Source organism: Heloderma suspectum, chromosome 4 (assembly GCF_057233095.1).
Source record: "Heloderma suspectum isolate Gila_16-S chromosome 4, 16-S_ref, whole genome shotgun sequence".
Lineage (NCBI taxonomy): Eukaryota > Metazoa > Chordata > Lepidosauria > Squamata > Helodermatidae > Heloderma > Heloderma suspectum.
Window position 1 is genome coordinate 25,534,023 of NC_139461.1, and position 27,134 is coordinate 25,561,156.

A 27,134-nucleotide genomic window follows, 5' to 3' on the forward strand; every position below is an offset into this window, starting at 1 on the left:
TAGACAAATTCATGGAGGAGGATAAGGCTATCAATGGCTTCTAGTCCTAAGGGCTATATGCTATCTCCAGTATCAGAGGCAGTATGCCTATGTACACCAGTTGCTGGGAAACATGGGCGGGAGGGTGCTGTTGCACTCATGTCCTGCTTGTGGGTTTCCCATGGGCAGCTGGTTGGCCACTGCATGAACAGAATGCTGGACTAGATGGACCTTGGTCTAATCCAGCAGGGCTCTTCTTACGTTCTTATGCCTGTAGTGCTGGATCTTAAGTGGGTTATTCACACATGTACATCATCTCTCGACGTTGCAGCCAATAAGTGATGGACATGTATGTGTGGCCCCGCCCTTAGTGTGTCTCTAGAGACTGCTGTTTTTCCAGGCTGTAAATAAATTGATGGCCGTGAGATCACCCTCCTGACCATCCTTAACTGTAGGGAAGGCATAGAGAGGAGTATTGATCCAGGTGATTTCCGAGACTGGAGCACTTTCCCAAAGTGCCTTCCCAATGGTGTAAATGGCCGAGGGAGTATAAGTGTCCAGTCATTACATTCTCTTTACCACACAACCCTATTTGCTCATGTGCACATGGGTTTTGATTGTGATAGGTTGCAGATCTTCTGCCCATCAAAGAAGACAGCTTTCCAGGACCTCAGACAGCACAGTCTTTTCCAAGCCCTATAATCTTCTTTGTGTAGGGATCTATGACCATCCTTTAGTGTTTCGTTGCTTGTCCGAGTTAATATCAGTCAGCTCCTCTAAGCCTAATATCAGATCATAAAGTCTGAGGACACCGTGACCTTTCCCCCTGATTCTCATGTACAGTATGCAACCAATCACTCTCAGTAATGTGGCAATAATGTCAGTAGTATATTCTCTTGCAGTTCATGTAAACGTTTGCAGAATAACAATTCTCTAGAGTTACAGAAAACCCTTACGGCCAAACTGTGATGATGGTGACGGTCATATGTGCAGAATCAGGTCTGCTGCCAAATCCTCATAAACCAGTGGGGTATGGGGTTATTTAAACACAGTGTAAACCAGCAATAGGGGGGTACGACCCTCCCTCTGACCACATTTACCTCCCCCCATCCCCACAGCATTTTAGCTGCTTTTTTTCCAAGTGGGACTCCATGACCAGAAGTAACTCTTGCCAAGACAGGGGAAAATGATGCTCACAAACAGTTTGGGGTGGGGAAAGCATGGGTGGGGTTCAGCTGCCCCTCCAGACTGTCCATGCTGTGGTTTAAATTGCTCCCTCAATTCCTTTACACAGAACCAGCAGGACCCAGGTTGGATTCTGCTGCTGCCCGTCACATTTAATTGTGGATCAGGTTCTCTTTGAACTGGGTTCTAAAACATGGTCATAATGGGCAGTATCCAGTGTTGGCAATTCACCACCACTATGCACATTGTGCTAGCAGGAATGACTGCTCACACAACAGGAAGCTAATGCTTGTTAATGTGAGCCAGGAAACTAGCCGAAGCTAGTGCTTCCTGAATGGGACAAGTCAGCGGGGCTCCCTTCCATGAGCTCCGATGGCTTGGCCCATTTTGGAACAGGTGCTTTCGGCTAGCTGCCTGGGTTGCACTAGCCATCATCCCTGCTAGTGCAGCAGCAGTGTTGGAAACTGCCCTGTGAGTCTTCAGTTGTTGTTGTTTCTATGCTTTATTTTTTATTTTTTTAGGAATATAACTTTTCTGTTTTTAAAGAAATAACAAGTAAGATAGTAAGAGCAGTAACAAACAACGTACAATGGGTAATAGTTGCTTGAACCTGCCGAACTATCTGGATGGATTGTGCTGTGTGAATGAACCATTGCAGCAGATATATAACACCAAAAGATAGAACTTGCGTTAGACTTCGCTGCTCAAGCACGATGGAGTCAGTTCACATGTTCAGCTGCTTGACATCTGGCACTGAGTAACCAAGTGAGAAACCTGGATGTTGAAGAAACAGCCTTAAAACCTCAAACTGTTGGCCACAAATTTAGGGAGTGACTCTGGGGATCCTGCCAGAAATAGGTTTAGAGATCTTTTAAGATTTTCTCCATTACAGATTTTAAAAAAACCCAAAAAACTCTCTCTCAAGCCATGTATTTATGAAAGTTTACCTCCCCTCTTAGAACTCCCCACTCTTGTGATCTCTGAAACCTCTCCCCCTTTTATAATTCTTGTCCCTTGGATCTGCTGGATGATTGCTTTTCTGCAAGATTGGGCAGCTGTTTTCTGAACTAAAAAAGATGTATTCCCCCCTTCCCATCCTCACTCAGAAGGCTGTAAGTTTTCAGACAGAGAAATGTAAACAGCTAATGCACATTGTATAGTGATAGTTAAGTAGCAGCTCTTTTTCCCAGCCTTTGAAAGGGATGGTCCTCAAACATATATGATGTCAGAGGGTGTAGTTCCAAAATCAGATGTGGCCAACAGATGGTGTGCACTGAATATTATCAGTGTACAAGCAGACACTGATAAATACAAGGAAAATATGAATAATAGGAAAGCGCGCGGGGGGGGGGGAGAGGGGAGAGAGAGAGAGAATGAAGATCAACCTGGCTACACTACCAGAGGCTTCTGATCAGGGATACATTTAAGGTTGCGCAATTGTGTGCATAGCCTCAAGTGCAAAAGTCCCATTACCGATCCTGAGATGAACTAAGGCTGCAATCCTGAACTCTGATATTGGCAAGTAAGTCCCATTGAAACTAGACAGACGTACCTCTGAGAAAACAGGCATGGGATTGTGCTGCACAGGTAGGACTGCTGTGAGGATGCTGTCTTGAGATACTATCTTGAAGTGTTGGGTGGCCACTTAGAAACTGTCCAAAAAAAGAGGCATTGCATCATCATTTGGACAAGGACAAGAAAGGATGCAGATTTGAGTAACTATACATGCTTTGTATGTATAGATGCAAATTCAGAAATAATTACGATAATTTAAACAGAAATACAATACATCTCACCATGCTAGAGAAGACTGTGACCAGGTCATCTGTCATCTCAGTCTGCTGTACAAGCGCTAACTGTTGATGGGCAGCTTCAAGACCCCTGTCTGCTCTCTCTTCTGATGGTTCCTCATCTTTAAACAGGACCTGGACTGGACAGCCCTTCAAATAGAGGATGCCTTCAAATAGAGGATGGCTTTCTGTAAATTATGACACATGGCCACCCTATCCAAGAGGTGCACGTCAAAATTCCTTGCAACATTGGCAAGAATGCTATGATAAAACTCTGATTGCTTATGAATACATGTAGTCAAAGAGAGCTGAACTCCAGAATCCTCTTTGACACTGCAAGGGATCCTGGGGTCCTGTTCTGAGATTGCACAGCACTTACCTGGAACATCTAACAATATTTGCCCCGTGTGCTATGCTAACATATGCATATTACTCCAAAGTAAGGTCCAATGAGTGTGCTCACTGCTTTAGACCATCCTACACACACTTGCCTTGGAGTAAGCCCCATTTAACATGGAGCGGGGGGCTTACTTCTGAGTAAATATGCATAATAGGACTGAGCTGCAGATCTATCCCTGAAAAGCTTTTACTTTTCACATACACACACATAGACACAGAGAGAAAGACACACACTGCTCATTGCTGTGGTGCCTTAGCATCTCATTCACTTGTTAGATCTTGCATTTTTGTTAGATCATGCATAGCATGGAGTTTAGCACTGCGGAGATTCCGGAGACAGGCAAGCTAAGAATGCCAAAAGTTGCCAGATTCTATTTCAAGTTCTGAAAGGACTCAGACTATATGTAGTCTGTCACCTCTACTTCTTTTTTAATGACTTGCTAATAATAGTCTAAGCAACATGGAATAACACAACTGATGAAGTCGCTTAGCACTTCGAGCTTTATCTTGCAAGTTCAGACATGAAGCTGGAAGATATTGTGCAGCTCCTTCTCAGCAGTGACAAATGCATGCATTTTCAGGATTCCTGCTTATGCCACGTTTGAAAAAAAAGATGGGGTCACTCTTGGTAGTTTATATATTAAAAGCATAATGCATACGTTATATATGAAAGCATAATGCCAGAACTTTGATACTGGCGTGTAATATAATATCAACATGGCACATTTCAACTGATTATTATTATTATTTTATTATTATTTCTATATCACTTAATATAATAAAATATCTAAGCAGTTCACACTAAAATACATAAATAATACAATATTAAAACAATATAAAAGCAATATAAAATATTAATTCAAAATATCACTGTTCAAAGCATATCACATATATTATTTCAGTATTCCTTCCCACAGGCCTACAAAGCAAGCCAGTATTATTTTCCCCATGTTGTGGTTCAGGGGAAAGGGAAGCCAAGGCTGAGAACATGTGGTTTATATGGCAGTACCATGTGAATTCATGGCTACAGTAAGCTTTGAACTAGGGAACTCCACACACACACAACCACTACGCTGTATCAGTTCACCCCAGCGGAAGCCACTTCTATAACTTATATAAGCATCGGGAAGGCTGTAAAAAAAACAAGGCAAATTTTATCACATGTGGTGATGGATATTCTGAGATTCAGCTGCTCTGGATCAAGAGCTCAACAACAGAGCCAATCAAAAGCAGCTGAAACAGAGCTAGGTACTGCAGGACCTGAGGAAGTTCCCAGAGACAGCAGTTTTTGATTCTACGCTCAATCCAAAACTCATGGGTGAGAGTTTCATTCAGCTTGTTTTTTATAAGAAGCCCCCGCCCCCCGCTGCCCCCAAAATAGTATGGAAATAACTTGATATTTAAAATACGTGAATCTGGGAGAAAGCAAAATTGACCGATTTTGTCCATCGAAGCAGAGGGCTTTGAGTGCTTCTTAACCCTTAAAAAGTCTGAGTTTGAATGTCTGCATATTGCAGCCATGTTTGTTTCTGTCGGACTGCTCATCTTTAGCAGCTACATGCAGGCATGTGCAACATGGTTCTTTCCATGCTAGGAACAGCTCTACCTATTGAATATGGACAGTTAAAATGGGTGATAAGTTTGTTCAGTTCATTTTTGATCCAAACTTACAAAGATACACAGATTTCTTCATAAATGGGATGGAAAGAACTTGAGTTTTAAAAAAATAAATGTAGGAGAAAACAAAACTGATGGATTCGTCCATCCCCATTCATTTGAGGGCCAAGATCGACATGATGGCAGCAGATTCGTGTGTCTAAACCCACATCTGCTGCAATTACATAGAAAGTGGTGTAGGTACCCATTTGGGCTCACATCTGTTCTCCAATGCTGAGAGAACAGTGACACAGGGGAGAGACTTACAGGGAAGTAAATCACAGGTAGGAGAAAGATGCAATGCTCACCTAAAATAAGACCTCCCCAAACTCCCTTCCTTGCTCTATATATGATTAGGGCAGACCCAGGTTTAGAGAAAGAGGTCAGCTGCTGCTATGTGTTGTCTGAGCATGAGTTGTTATATCCCCAAGTACAGTCTGTTGACTGCCCTAAGTTGAAATGGAAAGTAGAAGGGCAGCACCCTACCATTAGACAGAGTGAGGCAGCTGCCTCAGGTCGCAGAAGCTGAGGGGTGTAGGGATGCAGCGAGGTGTCAGAGGACTGAGCTGTGTATGCCACATGGCCTGCCCTGGGCCCCCTAAGCTAGTCTTCTGCCCTCAGGAGTACTGGAGGACGTTGTCCAGTTGCCAGTGTTGAAGTAAGATTCAACTGCCAGTCTGGTCGGCTTTCATATCTGGAATGGATGGAGGCGTTATCTTGTCATTTGCCTCAGGCAGCAAAATGTCTGGAAGCCAACCCTGCACCTCACATCGGAGCCATCCACTGTGGCACCACTGAATAGCTTAGTTTAACTGTGCCCTCTGCCAATTTAGACTCCATCCTCACCCAAAATGTTTAAGCTGCCAGTCTCGGGTTCAAAGTCTGCTAACTCAACTCCTAACTGGGGGGTCTCTGAGATACCCCAGGCAGGCAATCCTGCCTCAAGGTCATCAGTGGGATCATTGCTGTGGAGATGTTCATGGACAATCACACAACACAGTTTGCAGGAACAGGAAATTGTGTACACATTACTTGGCAGCATTGTCAGCTTTTGTTTTTTAATGGGTTTGGGGGGGAAGGGCTATTTTGGATTTTGGTTGGTGCAACATAACATACATTTGTAAAAAGAACTTTAATGCCCATCTGTCTTAGAGAGGAGATAAGCAAAATGGCATCCAGAGTTTTAGTTTGCTTGTTTGAGTCTTCTCTGCAACTGCTTTCAATTGTCCACCAATTGTACCCTACGTGACCCAGGCTATGCTGACCCGAGAAAACAATGCAATGCAGGGCACTGTGGTGCTGATCCAGAAATAAACCCAGGTAATTTGGAGCCCAGGCACTTATAGGGGAACAGCACATCAGATGGAAAAACTAGGGCTGGCTTGTATTTTTTGCTGGTATCTGTAAATCATTTTAAGTACACATGCAGGGATCTGGGACTTGCTATGTTTCTCTGCCACATGTACACATGGTTGCAAAGACATATTTTCCACTGCCTAACATGTGGAGTGACTCTATGTCTCACCATTGAGCCCTCAACTGAGTGATGATTGATCTGTCAGCTTTTGCCTCTATTATTTGTAGCACAGCAGGAGGGTGGAATCTAATTGACAGTTATCAAACAGGACTAAGTGGTAAGTGCAAAATGAAGCATATTGACAAACCCTAACATGATTCAAGAGAGAACAACCTCTTTAGGAGTTTCTTTTGAGGTATAGTTCCCTGATGAAGGAACTATTCTTTTTCTAGCTCAAAACATGATTCATTTGGCCTGTTGCTAATACCCAAGATAGATAGAGAAGTGCTGTCATTTTATATAATTTGGGTACAACTGTAACCAGCTTGTAAATGAATGTTGGCAATAATTGTATGCATTATTGGATTGCTCCCAGTTTTTCCAGCCCTCTAACCCTTTCTCCTTCTATCAAAACTTGGAAGCTGTAACTTGTAGCTTGTAACTGTCTACTTTTATTGGGAAAACTGCAATGGGGAAGTCACAATGATCTTTCTTGATCTGTTGCAGATGCATTGCGAGAGGTTTATATGTATCCTGAGGATACTTGGAACCACACTATTTGGAGTGTCCCTTTTGCTCGGAATCTCGGCTGCTTATATTGTTGGCTACCAGTTTATCCAAACGGACAACTATTATTTCTCATTTGGACTCTACGGTGCTATTCTGGCATCACACCTCATCATCCAAAGCCTGTTTGCCTTTCTCGAACACAGGAAAATGAAAAGATCTCTTGAAACACCAATCAAACTGAACAAAACTGTTGCCCTTTGCATTGCTGCCTACCAAGAGGACCCCAACTACTTAAGGAAATGTTTACTTTCAGTGAAAAGGCTCACCTACCCAGGAATTAAGGTGATTATGGTCATCGATGGGAATTCTGAAGATGATGTTTACATGATGGACATTTTTAGTGAAATCATGGGCAGGGATAAATCTGCTACATATGTCTGGAGGAATAACTTTCACCAGAGAGGCCCCGACGAGACAGAAGAGTCCCATAAAGAGAGCATACAACACGTCACTCAACTGGTCCTGTCCAACAAAAGTGTCTGCATCATGCAAAAATGGGGTGGGAAAAGAGAAGTAATGTACACAGCATTCAAAGCGCTGGGGAGAAGCGTGGATTATGTGCAGGTAGGTATTAAAAGCCTTCCTTCACTGCCAAGTAAAACATGCCTCTAAAGAAAGAAGGTCTTGTACATTTTGTGCTGGATGCTGCATAGGCCATCTTAGTCCCTCTGCAAACAGAGTGCCCCTTTCACTCCCTGTTTGAAAACAGCAGGGCTGCTGAAAAGGTTTAACTCCTTAAATAGTTAAGACTGTCAGATGGTACACAATGACGTGTCACACTGGTGCAGGGAAAGCATAAATAGGGAAGGGCAGAACTGTCCACTAAGCTCTGTACTTATTCTTATTTAATTAATGAGGGTTTCCAAACCATGCATAGTTCAGATACCAATGCAGAATCCAGATTCACTGTAGGTGCAATCTGTAACTTTGGTGCATCAATGACATTCTTCCTGCTGTGCCTTCGCTATGACCCCAGTTACCCCCTGAATGACTCTACAGGGGAACAGGAATGGCAGGGAAAGCCGAAAGCCTGCTGTTCAGGCTTTGTCCTGCTTGGAATTCAGTGGAAGCTGCCGCATACCGAGCCAGACCACTGGTCCATCTTGCTCAGTATTGTCTACATTAAGTGGCAGAGGCTCTCCAGGGTGTCAGACAGGGGTCCTTCCCAGCCCTACCTGGAGATGCTGGGGATTGAACCCAGCACCTTCTGCATGCAAAGCAGGTGCTCTACCACCAAGCTATGATCCTTCCCCATTCCCTAAGCCTTGGTGTAATTCCAGTAGTGCAATAGGTACATGGTGGGGAGTCAGGACTAGAGATTCTAAAGCAGGCTGCGGACTAACTTGGGTCAGTTTTGGACCCCAACAGGCTCTGTTAACTCCAATATGCAATGAATTATGGGCAGAGAAGCACCCTCAAATTGGTGAATGAAATCTACAGCTGCCTGGACCTCAGTACACTCCTAGCTTTAAGTTGGCATGGACACAGACAGCAGCAGCCATATGCCATTGTGGACTGAGGAAGACTGTCCTTTCCTTTCCCCCACCCATCCCTTCGCTTAATGCTCCGCTGACCCAGCCACCCTATTGTGTGTGTGTGGGTGGGGGGGTCTTTGCCCATGCAAACACATGCAAAGTGACTACCAGATCTGTTTACTACTAGTTATTTCTAAATCTTCATTTATCACTGTACACAGTTGTCCTTAATTAAACTGTGCTATGGCCAGTAACCTCATGAGCACCTTGAAAATGTACAGGGGCTGTAAGCCTGCAGTTGCAGCCTTTCAGTGGGCTACTGCTCAGAAGGAAGGAAGGAAGGAAGGAAGGAAGGGGAAATGGGGTGTTAATAACTTCAGCGGGGATAGTCCACAGTTGATTCTTGAGCTCTTTGGAGGAAAGGTGGAATAAAAAGGAAGCCAATAGAGCAGCCTTGCCCAATCTGGTACCCTCCAGATGTGTTGGACTACAACTCCCATCATTCCCAGCCAGCTTGGGAGTTGCAGTCCCACACATCTGGAGGGCACCAGGTTGGGAGATGCTGGGCTACAGCAACCCAACCCAGGTTCCAGGTCTCCTCCCACCCTCTGCTGTGTCTAGTTAGTTCAAATTGATTTGTGAAATTAATTTCTCTCCTTTCTCTCTCTCTAATACAAACACACAAAGCCTTCTTGGTCCCTCTGTTTCTTAGGAATTATAGGTCACAGAATCATAGGATCATAGAATCATAGAACAGTAGGGTAGGAAGGGGCCTATAAGATCATCGAGTCCAACCCCCTGCTCAATGCGGGAATGCAAGTCAAAGCATCCCCGACAGGTGGCTGTCCAGCCTTGTCTTGAAGGCCTCCAGTGTGGGAAAGCCCACCACCTCCCTAGGGAATTGGTTCCATTGTCATATTGCTCTAACAGTCAGGACATTTTTCCTGATGTTCAGCCAGAATCTGGCTTCCTGTAACTTGGGCCCATTATTCCGTGTCCTGCACTCTGGGATGATCAAAAAGAGATCCTGGCCTTCTTCTCTGTGACAACCTTTCAAGTACTTGAAGAGTCAATGTACCTCTAACCATTGCAGAAACAAGAACATTTTGGCACATTCAGCTAGAGCACCTTCTGTAGAGGAAAGGCCGTAACGGGAGGGGGGTAGGTTAGAAAAAAGACAACTGGGGCGGGGGAGTGGCTATGACTGCGGTGTATAAAATTACACATGGTGTGGAGGAAGTGCACAGAGAGACACTTGTCTCCTTCTCATAATACTAGGGGTTATCCAATGAAATAGATTGGCAGGAGATTCAAGACAGACCAAAGGAAGTATTTCTTCATGTAGTGCATAATATCTGTATGCAATTCACACTGCCAGAAGATGTGGTGATGGCCCCTGGCCAACAGATGGCATTAAAAAGGGATTAGGCACATTAATGGAGGGTAATGGCTATCAGTGGCAAACTAGTCACGATGACTATGTGAAACCTCCATGTTCAGTGGTATTATGTCCCTCCCAGTTGTGGGGAGCAGCAGTGGAAGAGGGCTATTGACTTCATGACCTTCTTCTGGGCTTCTTGGAGGCATCTGATTGGACATTGTGGGGAACATGATTCTGGACTAGGTAGACCATTGGTTTGATCCAGCAGGGCTCTTATTTATTTATTATAAAGGTTTATACACCACCCTTCAGCAGAGCTTCCAGGGGTCATTTACAAAAACAAGATACACAAAATATAATGAATAACAACATTAGTGTGACAGCTTTGCTTGGTGCCATTCGTAGGTATTAGGTTCCCCATTATAGTGCCACAACGATGGGGAAAGTTGCACCTGGAAGAATTCTCCCTTCAGTGCAACCAATGTCCAGAAGCATCTGGCACATCAGTGTTCCCATGACTACTTAGCCCCAAACAATCCAGTGTCTATCCACTTCCTGTCATCAACAATCCACAAAGCTGGCTAGACCATTTAGCAGGATGAGGTGGCTGCCTCAGGAAGCTCATTTCAGGTGTCATGAAAATGCAGCACATTGTTAGTTATTGAAATTATTATTATTGTTGTTATAATCTTACTGTCAGGGACTGGAGAGGTGCTTGTGGGATTTTCTGCTTCAGGTGGTCTTGGATATTGTCCACCTTGACTTGAGGGGGGTGCCATTGGCTGCTCCTCAGGCAATATGTCTTGGTCCTGCTTGACAATCCACTTCCTGCCATCAGCTCATGACCCCTCCTGTCTCCTGTTCCTTCCCTGCAGGAAGTTTTGCCCGACTAAACCTCTCTGTGGCCCAACTTTTGGTCAACTCCAAGCTGCCTTCTCTGCCTGCCTGCCAAATGCTCTCTTCTCACAATTCTTCTAGCCTACATCATTAAAACTCTTGTCCTCTAAGGTTTTTCCACAGTCACCCATTTTCACATACCCTAACACGCTGCCTTTTTGTCCCCCTTTTTCCTCAGGCTTCTCCATTATATAACTACCTTTACCTCAGGTTCTAGTTTCTCATTACCCTGCATACTATGATCCCTTCCTTTAGCCTCTCTACCTTTGGGCTTAGAGACGTGTCATACTTTACATACAGCAGTCCTCTATTTGAAGGGCTGTCAAGAGCACAGTCCTCTATTTGAAGATATCCTATATTTGAAAGTCTGTCCAGCCCAAGTCTGGTTTAAAGATAAAGAACAATAAGAAAGGAGAGCAGGTAGAGCCTTCAAGTTGCCCATCTGCCATTAGCACCTGGAATGTAGGCACACAGCTTACCTGGTCAAAGTCTTCCCCATTATGGTGAGATATTCTATTTAAACTATAGTCTATAGCAATTATTTTTAAATTTGCATCTCTACATATATATTAACATGTGGAAATTTCATGCAAATGTGCGTCCTCTTTTGCCCTCTGGCTGGCTGGTGGGCATGTTTGTTTTTGTTGTTGTTTTGTTTTTCTTCTCTCTTTTCATAGTTAACATGAAAAGCCTATGAAGGCTGAACTGTGAATGTGAATCCACTTTCCTGCACAACCCTGACTAAACTAACAAATCTGGTTCTTACACATTTAGAACCAAAAGACAATCATTTGTACATGATCTCAGACATCATAAGAGATACTAAGAGATGGGAGTTTTTTTAATATCCCTTGTGAAAACAGAAACACCCTAGACATGCTGATAATAGGAAGAACCAGCACTGCTTCATCTGAAATCATGGCTCCTTCAATTTCTTCTGACCATTATTTCTTCACCTCCTTTTGCTACATGCCTTTCCCCTTTGTCTGCTATAGCAAGCAAGACTTCAGTTGTGCCACATAGCTGGCTGGGGGGATGGAGTGGCCAAGCAGTCTACTTCACAGAGGACAGTCCACTGTTTGAACAGCTGTCAAGGACAGTCTGCTCTTTGAAGGTTGCCTCTCTTGGAAGGACTATCCAGTCCATGTCCAGTTTAAAGATAAAGAACCATCAGATAGGAGCACAGGGGCCTTGAAGTTGCCCATTAAAATATCTGTACAGCAGACTGAGCAGGAACACAGGTCACCTGGTCAGTCTTCTCCAATATGGCGAGATGTATTGTATTCCTATTTAAATTCTAGTAATTGTTTCTAAATTTGCATCTATACATATACATTAGCATATGCAAATATTCTGCAAATCAGTATCCTACACTTCCTCTTTTCGGGGATGCATAAGTGGCCGCCCTAAGGAGAGAGGTTGTGGGCAAATGGATCAGTGTGGAAATGAACAAGAGAAGTTGCAGGGGCCTTGTCTCCCAATTCAGCAGCAAGTTCAAAGGTATTGGGAGGGGGAATCTCAGCACTACTGCTGGCAACTGTAGTGTGAGAGGACCAGTTGCTCATGTTACCATGTTAGCTCCATGCCACTCCATGCGCCATATTCCCTAATATTTACAACAGATACCTCTTATTTAAAAATGGCCTGTTGTTGCTTAAAAAAACCCTCACGAACCCCGCCCCCAAGTCCCCATTTTGCCGGATGTGCTGTGCATTGGGATTCTCAAGGGTGCCATTCCTTCTGTGAGAAACTGAGAGGCCTCCATATGAGTACATATGCTCGTGCTGCTCAAAATCGTATCTCAAAGCATCGGCAGAGGCCATGAAGATGGAGAGAGTTTAAAGTCCTATAAAAACTTGTTAAGAAGCAGGGAGGGAGAGAGGACTGGGTGGGGAGAAGCGGGGGGCACAGGGCGGGGGGAGCTTAGAAATACAAACAAGAGGGATCCTTCAGCCAAGTAGTGTTGGCTTCATCGTTTACAGCTGCATTACCTCACTCAAGGCAAAAGCTTGGCCTTTAAAGCCTCTGTGACACCGTTCACTTAAAAATGAATTAGGCAGGGCCCACTCCCCCGTTTCCAAAGCACAAGCTGCAGGCAGGGATTATTCACCAGCTGTGCTGTATCTGGCAGACATTTTTTTTTTTTCCTGTGCTAGGGCCTGAAAAATGGAACAACAACAAAAAAGGCTTACACAAAGAACTACTTCTCACTCATGCAAGCTACTTGTGCTAATTGAATCTGTATTATTCCAGCCTTCCTCTTATGAGCTTAAAGAGCAATCCTATGGTCCCTGGACAGCATCTGAAGGGCCAGTTGTTGTTCAGTCGTTCAGTCGTGTCCGACCCTTCGTGACCCCATGGACCATAGCACGCCAGGCCTTCCTGTCCTGCGCTCTCTCCCGGAGTGTGCTCAAGTTCATATTCATTGCATCGGTGATACTATCTAGCCATCTCATCCTCTGCCGTCCCCTTCTCCTTTTGCCTTCAGTCTTTCCCAGCATCAGGGTCTTTTCCAGAGAGTTTTCTCTTCGCATTAGGTGGCCAAAATATTTGAGCTTCAGCTTCAGTATCTGTCCTTCCAATGAGCACTCAGGGTTGATTTCCATTAGGATTGACTGATTTGACCTCCTTGCAGTCCAGGGGACTCGTAAGAGTCTTCTCCAGCACCACAGTTCGAAAGCATCAATTCTTCGGCGCTCAGCCGTCCTTATAGTCCAGCTCTCACAGCCATACATTACTACTGGGAAAACCATAGCTTTGATTAGACGGACCTTTGTCGGCAAGGTGATGTCTCTGCTTCTTACTATGCTGTCTAGGTTGGCCATAGCTTTCCTCCCAAGGAGCAAGCGTCTTTTAATTTCATGGCTACAGTCACCGTCTGCGGTGATCTCGGAGCCCAAGAAAGTAAAATCTGTCACTGCTTCCATTTCTTCCCCTTCGATATGCCAGGAAGTGATGGGGCCAGATGCCATGATCTTAGTTTTTTGAATGTTGAGTTTCAAACCAGCTTTTGCACTCTCCTCTTTCACCCTCAACAAGAGGCTCTTGAGATCCTCTTCGCTTTCTGCCATTAGGGTGGTATCGTCTGCATATCGGAGGTTGTTGATAATTCTCCCAGCAATCTTAATTCTGACCTCTGATTCATCCATCCTGGCATTTCTCATGATGTACTCTGCATATAAGTTAAATAAGCAGGGTGACAATATGCAGCCTTGTCGTACTCCTTTCCCAATTTTGAACCAATCGGTTGTTCCATCTCTGGTTCTTACTGTTGCTTCTTGACCCTCGTACAGGTTTCTCAGGAGACAGGTAAGGTGGTCTGGTACTCCCATCACTTTCAGAATTTGCCACAGTTTGTTGTGATCCACACAATCAAAGGCTTTAGCGTAGTCAATGAAGCTCGTGAACACAATGAACACTTGTTGGCGTTGCCCTTCTTTGGAATTGGAATGTAAACTGACCTTTTCCAGTCTTGTGGCCATTGTTGAGTGTTCCAAATTTGTTGGCATATTGAATGCAGCACTTTAACAGCATCATCTTTTAGGATTTTAAATAGCTCAGCTGGAATACTGTCATCTCCACTAGCTTTGTTGTTAGTAATGCTTCCTAAGGCCCACTTGACTTCACTCTCTAGGATGTCCGGCTCAAGTTCAGTGACCGCACTATCATGGCTATCAGGGACATTCAGATCTTTCCTGTATAGTTCTTCTGTGTATTCTTTCCACCTCTTCTTAATCTCATCTGCATCTGTTAGGTCCCTGCCTTCTTTGTCCTTTATCATGCCCGTCTTTGCACAAAACGTTCCCTTGAGATCTCTGATTTTCTTGAAGAGATCTCTAGTCTTTTCCATTCTGTTGTTTTCCTCGATTTCTTTGCATTGTTCATTTAAGAAGGCCTTCTTGTCTCTCCTTGCTATTCTTTGGAACTCTGCATTCAGTTGGATATAGCTTCCCCTTTCTCCCTTGCTTTTCGCTTCCCTTCTTTCCTCAGCTATTTGTAAAGCCTCATCAGACAGCCACTTGGCTTTCTTGCATTTCTTTTTCTTTGAGATGGATTTCGTTGCTGCCTCCTGAACAATGTTATGGACCTCCATCCATAGTTCCTCAGGCACTCTGTCTATCAGGTCTAATCCCTGAAATCTATTCCTCACCTCCACTGTATATTCATAAGGGATATGATTTAGGTCATACCTGAATGGTTTAGTGGTTTTCCCTACGTTCTTCAATTTAAGCTGAAATTTTGCAACAAGAAGCTCATGATCTGAGCCACAGCCAGCTCCAGGTCTTGTTTTGACTGACTGTGTAGAGCTTCTCCATCTTTGGCTGCAAAGGACATAATCAATCTGATTTCGATATTGACTATCTGGTGATGTCCATGTGTAGAGTCGTCTCTTGTGCTGTTGGAAAAGAGTGTTTGCTATGATCAGCGTGTTCTCTTGGCAAAACTCTATTAGCTTTTGTCCTGCTTCATTTTGTACACCAAGGCCATGCCTGCCTGTTATCCCAGTGATTTCTTGACTTCCTCCTTTAGCATTCCAATCCCCTATGATGAAGAGGACATCTTTTTCTGGTGTTAGTTCTAGAAGGTGTTGTAGGTCTTCATAGAACCGATCAACCTCAGCTTCTTCGGCATCAGTGGTTGGGGCATAGACTTGAATTACTGTGATGTTGAATGGTTTGCCTTGGATTCATACTGAGATCATTCTATCATTTTTAAGATTGTACCCCAGTACTGCTTTTCCCACCCTTTTGTTGACTATGAGTGCTACTCCATTTCTTCTAAGGGATTCTTGCCCACAATAGTAGATATGATGGTCACCTGAATTAAATTCGCCCATGCCTGTCCATTTTAGTTGGCTGATTCCCAAGATGTCGATGTTCAATCTTGCCATCTCATGTTTGACCACCTCCAGCTTACCTTGATTCATTGATCTGACATTCCAGCTTCCTAAACAATATTGTTCTTTACAGCATCGGATTTTCTTTTCACCACCAGACACATCCACAGCTGAGTGTCCTTTCTGCTTTGGCCCAGCCGCTTCACTCTTTCTGGCGCTACTTGGAAATACCCTCTGCTCTTCCCCAGTAGTATATTGGACACCTTCCGACCTGAGGGGCTCATCTTCTGGCGTCATATCTTTTAGCCTTGTGATACGTTCCATGGGGTTTTCTTGGCAAGAATACTGGAGTGGGTTGCCATTTCCTTCTCCAGGGGACCACATTTTGTCAAAACTCTCCACCATGACCTGTCCGTCTTGGGTGGCCCTGCACGGCATAGCTTATGGCTTCACTGAGTTACGCAAGCCCCTTCGCCACAACAAGGCAGTGATCCATGAAGGGGCTGAAGGGCCAGAGGATGCAGCAAATCTCCCCCTCCAAGGCCAGGGACAGAACTCCAATTGTAGATCTCCCACCGCTCCTCCAGCTGCTGCGGAAAGCTCCGTGGTGGCTCCTCCTCTCAAGATCGGGACTCTGCTTGGGCCAGGCAGGCACCAGGCTTTGCTGTGTACGGGCTTTCTGAAGGCCAAATTAGGCCCACACGCCAGAGATTCTGCTCCCCAGCTCTAATTCATGTTCAGCAGCAAATGTTTTATTTTACCCTGCACCATCCCTTGATCACACCACCACTGAGTGTTAAGTGAGGGATCACCTTTAATGCTGGGTTGGGAAACCTGTAGCCTGCACGAGGCCCCTAGGACAGGGGCTGTAACTCAGTGGTGGAGCACATGCTTTGCATGCAGCAGGTCACTGGTTCAATCTCCAGATTCTCCAAGAAGGCTGAGGAAAGAAGCCTACCTGAAATCCTGGAGAGCCATTGCTACCATTGTTGACGACACTGGACTAGATGAACCAAAGCTCTGATTCTGTAGAAGGCAGTTTCCTCTGTTCCTGTTAGTGACTAAAGCAGAATCCCTGGAGCTCTGGATTCTATCCAACTGCATTTCCTCTCCTCACACTCTCCACTCAGCAGCACGGAATCTATTCATTCCATCACACATAGTCTGGTAGGAACACGGGGGAAGTATTTGAGGGAAGCTATTATGGTGTTGAGATTGGCTGAGAATTTATCTGAGTAGATCCTTGTGTGTATTTTCTCTGAGCTTAAGTCACCTCCTGCAGTCTCTGCAGTGACAGAGCTGTGTGGATGACTGGATGTGTCAGCCTTCCCCAACCTGATGCCCTCTACATGTGTTGGACTGCAACTCCCATAATTCCCAACCAGTATAACCCTTGGCCATGCTGGCTGGGAGTGATGGGAGTTGCAGTCCAACACATCTGGAAGGCACCAGGTTGAGGAACGCTGTGATACATTGCAGGATTTCTTTTGTAAACATTTTTTCCAATAGTCCTTGCATAGTCGTTCTGGTGTGTTTTCTAAGACATCGTACCTTTGGCAAACTTCACAGTCGCAGCTCCCGAAGGACTTTTCTCTTATGGAAATTCTCTGGTGGACTATCATGCTACACTTGCCTCTGATTGTTCACCACACTCTGGGCAGGGAAATCATGGATTCCTGTGTGGTCTGAGGGCACATTATGCAGCCACCTTGCTGAGTATAAGCTGGTTTGATCTGGTCGTTGCATGGATGGATGACCACCTGGGAACTCTATGTATAACATCTTGAGCTTCATGTTGGAAGAAAGACAGGGCTATAAATGCCCAATTATATTCGTTTCTTAGCTTTCAGTGTTTTCCTACTCCTTTCCCTTGAAGCTCCTCCTCACACTCCCAGCATATTTAACCTTTACCACATCTTGATTGAAATCCAATAGCAGACTGGTATATGGCACCTGCCAACAGTTAGAATGCACTATCAAAAAGGAAGGGAAAGGGGCAACGTTGCCTAATATCCATACTTACAGAAAAAGGAGGTTGAGTGGATTCCATTGACAAGCACTTATTCTAGTATGTTGATATCCCTGTCTTTCTTCCAACATGAAGCTCATGTGGTTGTACAGAGAGTTCCCAGGTGGTCATCCATCCATGCAATGACCAGATCAAACCAGCATTATTCAGCAAGGAGGCTGCATAATGTGCCCTCAGACGCATTATGTCTGGGCCTGACTTGAGCCCAGTCAGGCCCAAGTCTGTACGTAAGATCTTAACCCACTGCACAGGTTTTGATAGCCCTATTCTGCCCCAGACTTTGTCCAAGAGGCTCCAACGTAGTCTGTCGACTCGAAGGCCTTCTCTGCATCACACAATGGTGCAAGGAGAAGAGAAGGCACCTCTTCGTTTGCTGGACTGGGCTCATAAAAGGGTAATGGAATATCCAGGGTGGTTACTGCTGTAGGCCTGTATTGTAATATTAACAAAAATGGTTCAATAAACTTTAATTTAAAAATATATAGATGCATCGGAAGAAGCCAGATAAAATTACTTCATTGGCTAGCTTTGGCCTACAGGTCACCCTGGTCTTAAAAATGCACCTTGTTGGTTACCAGTTACTGCATCATGACACCAGATCCATACACAGAGGTGCCTGTTGCTGTGTTACGGGGAAAGTCAGGCTCACGGGAGACTCTCTTTCAGGGTGGCTAAGTGTTCTACTTTAAGTAGGAAAGTCCTGCATTTCACAGATCTGGCAAAGGACAGCCCTTTAATTGAAGGTGTTCTCAATTAGTTTGAAGAGGTGTCCAGTCCATGTCTGGTTTAAAATCAAAGAACCTTAAGAAGCCGGGAGAACAGGGGCCCTTGAAGTTGCCCATCGACAGTTAGCATCTTGACAGCAGATTGAGCAAGGCACATAGGTCACCTGGTCAGTCTTCTCCGCTATGGAGTGATTCATTTTGTTTCCCTTTAAATTCTTGTTGTTGTTGTTGTTGTTCAGTCGTTCAGTCGTGTCCGACTCTTCGTGACCCCATGGACCATAGCACGCCAGGCCTTCCTGTCCTGCGCTGTCTCCCGGAGCGTGCTCAAGTTCATATTCATTGCATCCGTGATGCTATCTAGCCATCTCATCCTCTGCCGTCCCCTTCTCCTTTTGCCTTCAGTCTTTCCCAGCATCAGGGTCTTTTCCAGGGAGTTTTCTCTTCGCATTAGGTGGCCAAAATATTGGAGCTTCAGCTTCATTATCTGTCCTTCCAATGAGCACTCAGGGTTGATTTCCTTCAGGATGGACTGATTTGACCTCCTTGCAGTCCAGGGGACTCGTAAGAGTCTTCTCCAGCACCACAGTTCGAAAGCATCAATTCTTCGGCGCTCAGCCTTCCTTATAGTCCAGCTCTCACAGCCATACATTACTACTGGGAAAACCATAGCTTTGATTAGACGGACCTTTGTCGGCAAGGTGATGTCTCTGCTTCTTACTATGCTGTCTAGGTTTGCCATAGCTTTCCTCCCAAGGAGCAAGCGTCTTTTAATTTCATGGCTACAGTCACCGTCTGCGGTGATCTTGGAGCCCAAGAAAGTAAAATCTGTCACTGCTTCCATTTCTTCCCCTTCTATATGCCAGGAAGTGATAGGGCCAGATGACATGATCTTAGTTTTTTTAATGTTGAGTTTCAAACCAGCTTTTGCACTCTCCTCTTTCACCCTCAACAAGAGGCTCTTGAGATCCTCTTCACTTTCTGCCATTAGGGTGGTATCATCTGCATATCGGAGGTTGTTGATAATTCTCCCGGCAATCTTAATTCCGACCTGTGATTCATCCAACCCGGCATTTCTCATGATGTACTCTGCATATAAGTTAAATAAGCAGGGTGACAATATGCAGCCTTGTCGTACTCCTTTCCCAATTTTGAACCAATCGGTTGTTCCATGTCTGGTTCTTACTGTTGCTTCTTGACCCTCGTACAGGTTTCTCAGGAGACGGGTAAGGTGGTCTGGTATTCCCATCACTTTCAGAATTTGCCACAGTTTGTTGTGATCCACACAATCAAAGGCTTTAGCGTAGTCAATGAAGCAGAAATAGACGTTTTTCTGGAATTCTCTTGCTTTCTCCATGATGCAGCGAATGTTGGCGATTTGATCTCTAGTTCCTCTGCCTCTTCTAAACCCAGCTTGTACTTCCGGTAGTTCTCGGTTCGCATACTGCTGAAGCCTAGCTTGTAGGATTTTGAGCATCACCTTGCTGGCATGTGAAATGAGCGCAATTGTGCGGTAGTTTGAACACTCTTTGGCGTTGCCCTTCTTTGGAATTGGAATGTAAACTGACCTTTTCCAGTCTTGTGGCCACTGTTGAGTGTTCCAGATTTGTTGGCATATTGAATGCAGCACTTTAACAGCATCATCTTTTAGGATTTTAAATAGCTCAGCTGGAATACTGTCATCTCCGCTAGCTTTGTTGTTACTAATGCTTCCTAAGGCCCACTTGACTTCACTCTCTAGGATGTCCGGCTCAAGTTCAGTGACCGCACTATCATGGCTATCAGGGACATTCAGATCTTTCCTGTATAGTTCTTCTGTATATTCTTGCCACCTCTTCTTAATCTCATCTGCTTCTGTTAGGTCCCTGCCTTCTTTGTCCTTTATCATGCCCGTCTTTGCACAAAACGTTCCCTTGAGATCTCCAATTTTCTTGAAGAGATCTCTAGTCTTCCCCATTCTGTTGTTTTCCTCGATTTAAATTCTAGTTATTTCTAAATTTGCACTTCTGCCTATAAATTAGCATGTGCAAATGTTATGTAGATTGGTGTCCTCTTTTGCCCCCTTTTTTGTTGATGCATTTCCTCTTGTTTGGCAATGCGTAAATGGCCACCCTGCTCTCTTTGGACAATGGAATGATAGGAATGCGCTTCCACTCATGAATTTAGTCCTGCACCCTGTAGCCACTAGCCAACAGCTCGAGAGCATAGGATGTGAGGGGCCTCTGTGTCCATGTGGCTGCCCTACTCTCTATAATCCTGGGGAAAGCTGTGGGGAAAGCAATGGTTGCCAACTGGCCAGCAACACTGCCAGCCTATCCTACTCCCTTGAATGAAAGTGCAATATGCAGAAATTAACTGCTGAAGTTTTCTATGGCAGAGAGCTGGACACTATTACCTGCTTGTACAGTCTTGTGATTACATTTAGACTGCAGAGACCTGGGTTTCAATCCCTGCTTGGGCTGTGGTGCTCACTGGGTGACCTTGGGCCAGTCATTAGTCCTCAACCTAACAGGATTGTTGTGAGAATAATGGGGGTGGGGGTAGGAAGGGTAGCCAAAACAATGTATGCCACTCTGAGCTCCTTGAAGGAAGGCTGGGATTAAAATGTGAGGAATAATTACTGCGGGTCAATTAATCAACCCACAATTTGCTGCAGTGCATGCCACCGACATTTTAAATATGCAGCCTCCAATCGGCCCAGTCAGAGGTTCCTACATGATGTCTGAAGCTGGACGCTATGAGTTAAACAACGCACAATTAATGTGCAATTAGTTGTTAGGTTAACTGTGGGTTGTTTAATCCACAATTAATGCACGGCAGGTTTGGATGTTGCAGAGGAACCTCTGATCAGGCTGATCGGAGGGGACATATTCAAAATGGTGGTGGCACACACCATGGCAAATTGTGGGTTAATTAAGACACGATTTGCCACTTGGGTTAGTCACTAGGGCCAGTGACTAACCGAAGACGACCCACTAAGCTTTGGTGTCAAGACAGGGGCTGTTTCAAAAGGTGTTCACACAAAGTTTTCACTGACATAGAAGAGATTGGGAGTAGCCCCACTCATGCTACACTCCACATATGCATAGGTTCCCCAAAGAGCTGTGGATTATAGTCAAGATTGCAGTGACTCATTAACATTTTTACTCATATTTACGAGAACTCTTTTCAAGGAAGAGAAAGCCATACCTGGGATACATTTTAAACATGCTAGAAGTGAGACCAGAAAAACATTTAAAATAATATGAGCATATAATAATGCATGTAATAACAAACAGAACCATATTAAATGCTAAAAACAGGAGTAAGTGATTACGAGAAACAGTTCTGGATGAGTGTTTTGAAGCACAGAGCCCCATGAAATGCAAGTTCAAAGGGATCTGGATGGCAGAATTGGCTTCTGCAATCCAACATCTTTCTCTCACACACACATGAATGGCTAAACCTTCTGTGAGTAAAAAGGGCTATCGTATTTCTTCCCAGATCCTCTGCCAATTTTATAAGCATCTGTAGGTTCACTCATCATTCATTCCCCCCTTTGGACAGTGGGAAACTTTTGAACTGGGGGCACTAAATACATCCAGTTTCCTTCTGTCAAGTGGGGATCAGGAAAAGTGCAGAACACCCGCAAAGTTGTGTTTTTCCTTCTCTCACACATACATGCATACACTCACTCACTTCTCTGTGCCCCATCTCAAGAACACTTCCCTTGTTCCAAGTTGATCCAATGTGTGAATAAAATAAATACATCTGATTCTGGGAACAGACATTTCTTTATAGCCACAGTACTTACATGACCACTATTTCATTAAATAATATGCCCACTGGCCTGATACAAGAACTGTTTGAAAAGAAGGAACAATATAAATTCCATTGAGGGAATTTTTACAGTGGGCTGAGTGACTTGTGAGAAAATCAACTGAATTCTAAAGGAGCAGGTTTGAATCCTACACTGTGAAAATGTACATATTTTGACATGTGCAATTCAAAATTCAAATGTTGCCATAATCTCCATCTTCTTATGTGAAGCTGTCACTTTTGTCAGTTTTCTAAAAGGCACTCCTGAGCTTTACTAATCTAGTTCCAAGTTTTTCCACCCATATCCTATGATTCTCTGCTACAAATTCAAGATAACTTGACCAGATTTGTTTTGAAATTCAACATTTGTGAAACTCATAAAATGTTGAATTTCTGATGATAATAATAATAATAAAATTAGAAACAGCAGCTAGTAAGAAGTATATTCAGCCACTTCTAGTTTTGCTTCTAGTTTTACTTTTCATCCGCCCTGACTCTGGTATCTTTATTAATTACGTGTTTCTTTCTTATGGACAGGTATGTGATTCAGATACAATGCTTGATCCAGCTTCATCAGTGGAAATGGTAAAGGTTTTAGAAGAAGATCCAATGGTTGGAGGTGTTGGGGGAGATGTACAGGTGAAAGTAACAACTTTTCTGATATTTAGACTTGACATCAAAGACCGTTGCTTCACTTAGGAGCAGTTCAATGTGTTACCTCACAATTTCGCAAACAAAGATTTTTCATGAATTTGAGCACACTCCGGGAGAGAGCGGAGCGGAGGACAGGAAGGCCTGGCGTGCTATGGTCCATGGAGTCACGAACACGACTTAACGACTGAACAACAACAACAACAAGGAAATAGCAAATATATTTTAATGCATGATGTACAATGTGAGCATTTTTCCAATCATGAATGCACAGATCAAAAAACCACTGGACATCTAGTGTGTTTGATCCTTGTACTTGCAACAAGAGCCACATGAATGTGTTGCAATTATTCATGCATTTCAATATACATACTATTTCTTTCCGTGCGGGAATTTGTACTACATGAACTAGCCCTTCTGCTAATCTGGAAAACCTACATGAGCTTTTCCTCCAGAGGCCTGTTTGTGTAAAATGCATCCAAATGTATTTGTAAAAGTTCCTGGGCTGAGCATGAAATGACGACTGATGGTCAGGGGCCCAAGGGAGTGCTAAATTGCATTATTTTTAAGTCAGGTCCAATTCTTATGAAATATACTCCACATGAAGCTTAACTTCTTAAAAGTTGGAGTCAACAGTTGTATTTCAGGAGACTTACTCATCAGGCAACCTTCATTTTCTTAATTATATAGGCCCTTTATTATAGAGAGAGTGTAACCTGATTACGAAGCATAACACAGATATGGCAATGTGGGTGAGCGCACTGCTTACGGCAGCTATTCTGGCTTAGGGGCCAGAATAGATGTGTACCAACACCATCAGCAGTCTGTTCTGAGTCCTCATGGCTGCTTCCCAGGGCATCTGTACCATGCAGGCCTGGCCAGGTCCTTTCCTCCACTGCTACCAAGGGGCATGATCAGCGGCAAATCTTGTATGGTTTACGCTGCCACTTCCCCTGAGCACATCACTACTGGACACCAGCAGTAAGGGAGGCAACACCTTTAATGCTGGGGTGGGGAATCTGTGGCCTGCATGAGATCCTTAGGAGAGGGGCTGCAGCTCAGTGGTAGAGCACATGCTTTGCATGCAGAAGATCCCCGGTTCAGTTCCCAGCATCTCCAGGTAGGGGGCTGGGAAAGAATCCTGCCTGGAACCCAGTGTGGCATAGTGGCTACAGTGTTGGACTGGGAGTTGGGAGATCTGGGTTCTAGTCCCTACTTGGCCATAGAAACTCACTGGGTGACTTTGGGCCAGTCACAGACTCTCAGCCCAGCCTACCTCACAGGGTTGTTGTGAGGATAAAATGGAGGGGAGAAGGATTGTGCATGCCACCTTGGGTTCCTTACGGAGGAAAAGGGGTGGGATATAAATGTAATAAATAAATAATAACTCTGGAGAGCTGCTGCCAGTCAGTGTCGACAATATTAAGCTAGATGGACCAATAGTTTGACTTAGTAGAAGGCAGCTTCCTATGTTCCTAATTTCATGGAGGGGGGGACACACACGGGGGGGCTGTGCAACGCTGCAAACATCTGCCCGCTTTTGGCTCTGAGCACAATTGCCTATAGGTTCCCCACTCCTGCTTTAAAGGATATCCCAAATGCTAAAAGTGAGCTTTCAAGTTACAAAGAACTGCCGCAAATGGTTAATTTCATGAATATGTGTAATATCAATATTATGCATATGAGAACCAAAACAAAGTGTGTGAAAAAACATGGCCCAGGGGGCCTGGGGGAGAAATAACAGGTCAAAATATTTTTAAAAATAATGCCGGCAACATTAATTTTATGACATTTACTTTATGGCTTTTTAAAAACATCGTATGTTCTTTTCTTTAGGAACTAATGTTAAAACTTCCTTTTCATTGTTGCTGCTTGTAGATTCTGAACAAGTACGACTCTTGGATCTCCTTTCTCAGCAGCGTCAGATATTGGATGGCATTTAATATCGAAAGAGCCTGCCAGTCCTACTTTGGCTGCGTACAGTGCATCAGTGGACCTTTGGGGATGTACAGGAACTCCTTGCTCCATGATTTTGTGGAAGATTGGTACAATCAAGAATTCATGGGATCTCAGTGTAGCTTTGGAGATGACAGACATCTCACAAACCGGGTCCTGAGCCTTGGCTATGCAACAAAATATACAGCTCGATCAAAGTGCCTTACCGAAACACCCATAGAATATCTCAGGTGGTTGAACCAACAGACCCGTTGGAGTAAGTCCTATTTCCGAGAGTGGCTATACAATGCAATGTGGTTCCACAAGCATCATTTGTGGATGACCTATGAGGCTGTCATCACTGGGTTTTTCCCATTTTTTCTTATTGCCACTGTCATTCAGCTTTTCTACCGGGGGAAGCTGTGGAACATCCTCCTTTTCTTGTTGACAGTCCAGCTTGTGGGTCTGATAAAGTCTTCCTTTGCCAGCTGCCTTAGAGGGAACATTGTCATGGTGTTTATGTCCCTTTACTCAGTGTTGTACATGTCAAGTTTACTTCCGGCCAAGATGTTTGCAATAGCCACGATAAACAAGGCAGGGTGGGGCACATCGGGCAGAAAAACTATTGTGGTCAATTTCATAGGACTCATCCCAGTGTCCATTTGGTTTACAATCCTCTTAGGTGGTGTTATTTTCACAGTATACAAGGAATCCAAAAAGCCATTTTCTGAATCGAAACAGACAGTGCTGATCATCGGTACAATACTTTATGCTTGCTACTGGGTGATGCTTTTGACTTTGTACTTGGTTCTTATCACCAAATGTGGCAGGCGGAAGAAAGAGCAACAGTATGACATGGTGCTGGACGTATGATTTGACCACTGCGTCTTTTTCCATTTTTGCTGCCCATGGAAAGTTTTTTAAGCAACCTGATGACGAACCTTCTAGCGTTTGTGGCACTGAATTTGATATCATCAAGGGGAAAGGATCACTGCTGCTGGGACTTGAACATTAACAAATTCATGAACATGCCAAAGCAAAAAAAAAAGGGAGGGGAATAATAATAAAAATAAAAATGTGATTGTGCCTTTTTGGGGGGGAGGGGGAACAAAATCGCATGGATTCAACCCATTCCTGTGGGTGGTCTCCAATGATGCACTTTCTTCTGTTGTGCGTACGCCCAAAAGTGTTAATGTCCTATATACCTCATTGGTCATGCTCATGTGGACGGACAAGGAAGAAAGAGAGTTTTGGAGACACAAGGAAAGGATCTGGTAACCCCTTGCAACCTAATTTATGAACTTCTTGTTGTTCTGTTCTGTGATTTTTCTAGGAACGGCTGCGCGGGTGTGCATGTATGTGTGTGTGTATGTGAATGTATGTGTGTGTTAGGCTGCCAAATGTAATTCCAAAGTCAATTTTTATAAGGTTTGATGACCAAGTTGTATTTTTATATAATTGTAATTATTTGTCTCTGTTTACTTTTCACACCAGTTCTTTTTTAAATCTCATATTTTATATTTCTGCCAAAAAGTACACTCTTCCCTCCCTCACCATTCTTAACAGTCTCTCTCCTTTTCTAAACAGGCTTTGAAGAATCCCTACTTTAAAAACAAAAAGACAAAAAAAACCTTGCCCACAATGTGAAAACAGATGCTGATTTGATTTTCTTTCTCTTTTTTGCAATGGAAAGAATAAAACTTTCTCTGTACTTTTTAAACTGATGAATGGTTATTTCTGTGAAAGTATTTAAAGTGTGCGCTTTTTATTTTAATTTTATTTGAAAAACACCAGCATCATTGTCAGTTTTTGGAGAACAAAATCTTTGTGCACAACGAAGAGCACCATCTTCCAGGAGTTTTTTCTGCATAGACTCCGCTGAAGGGAATGGGAGCTGCTCAGTTCAAGTGGGACCTGCCGCAGAATGTTGCAGCATGGAATGCTCTTGTTCAGGGCGCCAGACAGACAGACAGCCATGCCCTCTCCCAGGATACTCCATTCCATGGTTTGCCATTATTTTCTCTAACAGATCATCCTACTGAGCATGCTGAGTCCTTATTTGACTATGTGGGTTTCTCCCCCACCCCCACCCCCAAATGGTCACGCACAGCTCCGATTCATTTCTGTGTGAGTTGTGCAGAAGAACTTCCTGGGGAATTATGCTCTTTAAGGCCAAAGGGATAGATATGTGCAATCTTCCCACCCCCAGTCCCAGAAATTTTGTAAGAGGAAACAAATTCTGGCAGATGGTGCACATCTGAGGGTTACAAATATGCCTTAATAGACCCCTTCCCCTCTCTCCCCATCCTCCCGC

At 44.1% G+C, this 27,134-nt stretch overlaps 1 protein-coding gene across 1 annotated transcript in view; it reads left to right on the top strand.

The window, feature by feature from the left end:
- Positions 1–26,538, top strand: part of HAS2 (hyaluronan synthase 2) — a 48,846-nt gene extending 22,308 nt beyond the window's left edge. Inside the window, exons 2-4 of the mRNA XM_084847978.1 lie at positions 7,033–7,659; positions 22,772–22,873; positions 24,764–26,538. Of these exons, the coding sequence (XP_084704104.1) occupies positions 7,033–7,659; positions 22,772–22,873; positions 24,764–25,693 (1,659 nt within the window). The 3' untranslated portion in view covers positions 25,694–26,538. The remainder of the gene's footprint in view (positions 1–7,032; positions 7,660–22,771; positions 22,874–24,763) is intronic.
- The last annotated feature ends 596 nt before the right edge of the window (positions 26,539–27,134 follow it).